The 6,143-nt window shown below is 32.4% G+C and overlaps 1 protein-coding gene across 1 annotated transcript; it reads left to right on the top strand.

The window, feature by feature from the left end:
* LOC117113535 (adenosine receptor A2b-like) lies at positions 1–1,043 on the top strand. The gene has a single exon (XM_033256895.1). It carries the CDS (start codon positions 1–3, stop codon positions 934–936), a length of 936 nt encoding a protein of 311 aa, XP_033112786.1. The 3' UTR covers positions 937–1,043.
* Positions 1,044–6,143: the final 5,100 nt, after the last annotated feature.

Below are 6,143 nucleotides of genomic sequence, written 5' to 3'. Positions count from 1 at the left end.
ATGGATGTTACTGATATTAGTGCCCGAAACGTCACGGGCGAAGAATTTTGGATAAATATAATATTTGTTTTAACTATTTATATACCATTGGACTTCGTGATCATTTGTGGAAACGCGTTTGTTTTTGCTGTCATTCGCCAAACTCCAAGTTTACAAAAGCCTCAGTTTACATTACTCGGAAGCTTAGCATTAGTTGACCTACTCACGGGAGTAATCGGCGTTCCCGTCTTTGTGTGGGGGTTTGTCACGCGGGGATCCCTTCACCTACTAAATATAGATAGCTGTCAGTTACAGTACTTTCCTATGAAAATTTTCATATCGACGTCGTTTCTCCACCTTGTTTTTATTACCACGGACCGATACGTCTCAATAGTAAAACCTTTGAGATATGAACAAATTGTTACTCGGTCACGAATTTATTGTGCTATTGCTTTTTCTTGGATTACCGCTTGTGTGTATGTCAGCATTCAATTGTTCTGGAAAAGCAAACGAATTGAAGGAGCATTCTTTTGCTTTCAAATGAATCCACAAGGTTTTGTAGTTCAACGTTACGTAGTTTTGATCCTGGTTCCGGCAGGTGTGATTTTACTGATTATAATGTACTTTCGTATTTTCATGGAGGCTAGAAAACACACAAGAGTCATAACATTGCATACCAGATTGAGCACTCAGACAACTGTTCATAAGAAATTTAAAGCAGCTAAAACAAGCGCTATGATAGTCTGCTTGTTCGCTGTTGCCTACTTACCTTATTCTCTAAGAGGCGTTATCTTTTTATTTGGGATTCAACGTTCTGAAATATACTGGTACGATTTGATGACGGAGGTGTTGTTGGCCATGAGTTCAGCCGTCAACCCATTCATTTACGTGTTCCGTCACAAGCAGTTTTCAACTGCTTTAAGTCGTATATTGCGAAACAACGCTGACGGTTATTGAATCACGTTTTTATGATGAATTTCAATGTACGGTACTTATTTTACTACATTTTATAAACACATTTTCAATTTTGGCGCATTTGTGTTAACTGCATTTTATAAGTCAGATTAAACACAGAGAACTCCATGACAGTAAACTTGGATTTACTGGAGTAATCCAGTCGTGAGTTTTAACTTTCAGTGCTTGTATTTCAATCTTGTAATAATGTTTGTCATTGTATCCTAAATGTTTTGATATAGGCCTATGATCATTAGTTAATTCGCCTGTTAGTAAAGACACTGGATACCGGAACTGATTGTGCACTAATTTTGAAGAAGATCTTGGCCCTGAGTGTTGGCCTGTGTTCTGAATTCTGATTTTTTGATAATTGTAGTTACATGTTGAGTATATTTATAAAAAGTTGATACTCTATTTTTTTTAAATCACCTATTATTATTATGATTAAACATTAAAATAGACTACACTGTGACAAATGTTGGATTGGAATCATAACATTGCTTGATACATTTGACAACGGCAATCTTAACAGCCTAAACACATAGTCGTGTTTTTCACGCAGTTATCTTTGCAGTTATTAATTCAATTCAATTCAATTCATTGAACATTTATTTCCATTTTCACAATTCAAAATAAAAAATCCTTTTGACAAATCCAAATACAATGGAGCAAAACTTTAAAAGCTCAGAAGTCTGCAGTAGGAAAGCCCTTGGATATATATATATATATAAAATATGTGTATATAATATATATATATATAATATATATATATGCTCTACAGGCCTATATGCTTATGTATACGGTATATGTTATATGAGCATTACTGAATATCGGTATGGCATTTATTTGCAACCAGCATTCAGAATCGGCTATCACTATTGAAACACATTTTGTTTACGCGCATTTACTCTTAATTTATTTGATGTGTTTCGATTCGAGAAATAATTTAAGAAATTTCTACTCTCTGTGTAACACATAGGTGTTTCATTAGTATAATGTTCTGTAATATGGGAGGAAAAATATTGATTTAGTATGATGCCACCTAACTCACGTGACTTTAAAAATGGCCTCAATCAATACTGACTTAAGTAATCAAAATACAAGACTTGGGCACTGAGTATGATATTCTGTTATGAAAATGGAGTATTCAATGATAGAATCGTAAATAATATATTTAGGTAACTAAGTAACAAATAGTAATGGAAATAGAGTGTTGCTACAAAAGAAATTTGACTTACAAATTTTCAGTTATACACACTAATTGTATCGTAAATTATATTTTCTCGTTTACAGTTAATTACCCAAATTTTAACACAGAAAATGACTAGAACGATTATCGATTATGACAGGGAACATGTTATTTGCATATATGGAAGTTAGCAGTACTCAAAACAGGCGTTGGAAATGCCCGGAAAGTAATACGCCTACAAAATACAATATAAGTCGAGATTTAAAATTGTTAAGGCGAGATCTAAACACTACATTTTTAGATTGGGATAGAAACCAAAGTACAATAAAAGGCCGCCAAAAAATAATAGAAATTAAAACATACATGAAGAATTTAACGCTACCCGGCACACCGTCACTGGAAGAAAACTGAGTGCTATGATGATATCTAGAAAGAAAGATTAAAAAAGAAAAAGCTGATTTTACCAGTATCACTGAACAACTTATATATACATCTGTTGTTCAGTATCACTGAACAACAGATGTATATATAAGTATAAGGGAGATAAAAATTTAACCAAACAACAACCGTGGACGTTACATCACTGCCACCTGTTCAAAAATATTTGTTGTCAAGGGATGTCGAACCGTTAAGACCACTGTATTAAACACTACGTCTACTAGATAATGCAGATAAATAATATTTTTTAGAAAATGTGTTGTCCAATGACTCGACATGTAACTTATTACATTATTTATTTAGTATTGAAGTGTTAACTTTATAACTGTAGTCTCCACCTAAATATTTGATGCATGTGTCATGTGATTCAAGTAATTAAATATAGGTGTCCTGTGATCCTGCTATTCAAAACTCCATCATTGTATATTCTTCTGTATTATGCTGAGTGACGTCGCATCTTCTGATTGGACTTTAGTTACTGAGACCACTTTATGTACAATATAAACATCTTCAGTTCTGTTTCAGTTCTCATTATTAGAATGCGTTTTGATTACGTTCTGTTTTCGACTGTAAAATGGATTTGACTGTCGCCCGAAACGTCACGACCAACGAAATTAGGGATAATCTAATAGTTTTTCAACTGTTTATGTACAATTAGACTTGGTGATCATTTGCGTTCTTACTGTACTTACAATAGCCACAGTTTACTTTACTCGCCAGCTTAGCGTTAAGTTGAGCTACTCACTGCGATTATCAGTGTCCCCATCTCTGTGTGGGGGACTGGCATGCGGGAATCTCTCCACCTACTGAACATTGAAAACTGTCAATTACAATATATCCCTACGAAAATTGTTATATCGGCGTCGTTCATCTTGTTTTTATTACCACGGACCGATACGTCTCAATAGATAAATCTTTAAGATATGGACAAATTGTTAATCCGACCCGAGTTTATTGTGCTATCGCTATCTCCTGGATTTTAGCCTGTATATATAGCGGAGTTTGTTTTTTTTACTGGAAAGGCTTTTTCTTTGCTACCAAATGAATCCACAAGGTATTACAGTTCAAACGTTACGTCGCTTTGATCCTGGGTCCTACATGTGTAATATTAATGGTCATAATGTACTTCAGTATTTTCATGGTGGCAAGGAAGCACATAAATACCATAGATCCAACATCAGTAGGCACACAGACAACTATTTATAAGAAATTTAAAGCGGCTAAGACATGCGCATTGATAGTCTGCGTATCGTCATTTCCTATTTACTTTATTCTATTGGAGATGTTATATCTATATTATTTTTCAACGTTTTGATATAATTATATTGGTATAATTTGATATCGGGGGTGTCAAACCGTTCATCTACGTGTTCCGTCATAGGCAATTCTCGTCTGCTTTATCTTTATTTATATAACAGCTGTGCATAATTATTATTATTATTATTATTATTATTACCAGATTGTTATTATTATTATTAATAATAATAATATTATTATTATTATTATTATTATTATTATTATTATTATTATTATTATTATTATTATTATTATTATTATTATTATTACTATCATTACAAGAGCACTCAGTAGAGAGCATATTTCCGCCCACTCTTCTCAAATACGCAAAGTAACTCGCCCAAACACTTTTTACTTCAAAGAGGGGCACCATTTCCACTTTTAGTATATGTCTTTGGGACTCTTTTTAAGAGTTACCATTTTTCGATTTTGTAATCCAAATTCCACCAAAGTTCAATGTCGGCTTACTTTTCACTATACATGTTACGTTTTGAACACAGAATTCAAGCAACATATAGTATTAAAGCATTTTATTTTCAACTACTGATTGTAAAAAAAAAAAAAAAAAAAAAAAATGTGACAACCACTTACTTTCTAACCATTACCTACTTAAAGAAATACACTAACCGGCCAAACGGAAACGCCTTTTATTGTATTTATAGTTACCTGCCAATTTCTTACTTCTGCTGGTTAAACACACGGGAACATTTTAATTTTTTATTTTTTGTTTTATAATAGTTCTGGCAAACAATACATAAAGAGTAAACATGAAAAAAAAAGAGTTCGGAACACAGAAACCAACTGTGCTAATAGTAAAGACCTTCCCAACAATACAATCAAAACCCACATATAAAGATTAAATTACAGTATTTGAGAAAACTACGAACATTTAAATTTTGAAACATGGATGAAATTAATGAAACATGTGACAATACTTTCTTTTCAAAGCTTTGTGCGTGACCAGAATTAACTACGAGAGGTTATACTTCGCTTTCCTTACGGCTTCGATTGAAGGGCGCTTCATCACTGTCTGGGATACCACCTCTAGTTTTTTAAGAATTATATTTCCCTTTTCAACTGCATTTTTTTTTTTTTTTTTTTTTTTTTTTTTTTTTTTTTTCTTGCATTTTATTCGCTTCTCTTTTACTGGACCTTTCTATTAGTTGGTCTTTGAATTGTTTTTTTTTTTTTTATTGAATTTGTAAATATCTGAATTTTAACAATGTAATCTGTTGTATGTACAGGGGTTGCAGACACATTCGTGTTATGGCGCATTGTTGCTGATGCAACCCCTGGACCGTTTGACGTCAAATACATAAATGAAATGAAACAAAGGGCATACCGCCCTCTCACTTGTGCTATCCCTATATCGTCCTATTTTGTCACTAGACGGTGCTACCAGAATTGTGCGTGACCATAACTACGAGAGGTTTTGAGTGATTATTTCGTCTACTAAGACGCCCTGGTTCAATTAAAATGCCAGGAGTTACATAATGGATATTATTTACGAATCTGAACAATGTTACAAGTTTGAGTACCAAACGTCTGGATTCAAGGGTCATAATATTCATTTTCTTACACCTATCTGCATACGAAATGTCTCAATATTTACAACAGACTTTTAGAGCAAATCTTTTGACTGATTCAAGCTGCTTAATATGTTTACAGTATACGGAGGTCAAAAACTTGATAAGCATATTCTAACCTAGGTCGAACCATATTTTCTCTATGGTCGAACTAAGGTAGTATGAAGTTTTAAAGCGTCTTAGAGTCGCACTCATTGTAAAATTGCCTGTAAATATATCCAACAAGTTGTTTTGATTTTCTTACAAATAATATCAATAATGATGTGACCAACAAAGATAATTAGAGATGTTTATAATTGTTAACTTCCTCGATATCATTAGCTTCGTTAATTTTTTTTTCTCTTTCGTGGCGTAACCACCACCTTTATTCAAACAATCAGTACAGTACAGTACAATATTTCCTTCTATATCGATTTTTTTTTTCATTACCTTCATGGCATTACTGTTTTTTTTTTTTATACAACCAGTAACGTGTATAATCGAATAAAGGTAATTTGGAACTAAATATAATTTAAATTGATTAATAGAATAATTTTATTTTTTTTATATCACATTATACGGTATATCATTATAATAAGCATACTTTATTTAATATAATCTTCATGAAATGAAAGAATACCATTTTTTAAAATTTTAAATATATATTATATATACACATATACATTCACACATACCCATATATAGGCCTATATATATATATG

This window comes from Anneissia japonica, unplaced genomic scaffold, assembly GCF_011630105.1.
Source record: "Anneissia japonica isolate Jap-2015-1 unplaced genomic scaffold, ASM1163010v1 scaffold287748_len1686314_cov196, whole genome shotgun sequence".
In the NCBI taxonomy this organism is placed as follows: Eukaryota; Metazoa; Echinodermata; class Crinoidea; order Comatulida; family Comatulidae; genus Anneissia; species Anneissia japonica.
The sequence above is the reverse complement of the archived record's forward strand: the minus strand, read 5'-3'. Positions and strand labels throughout refer to the sequence as shown.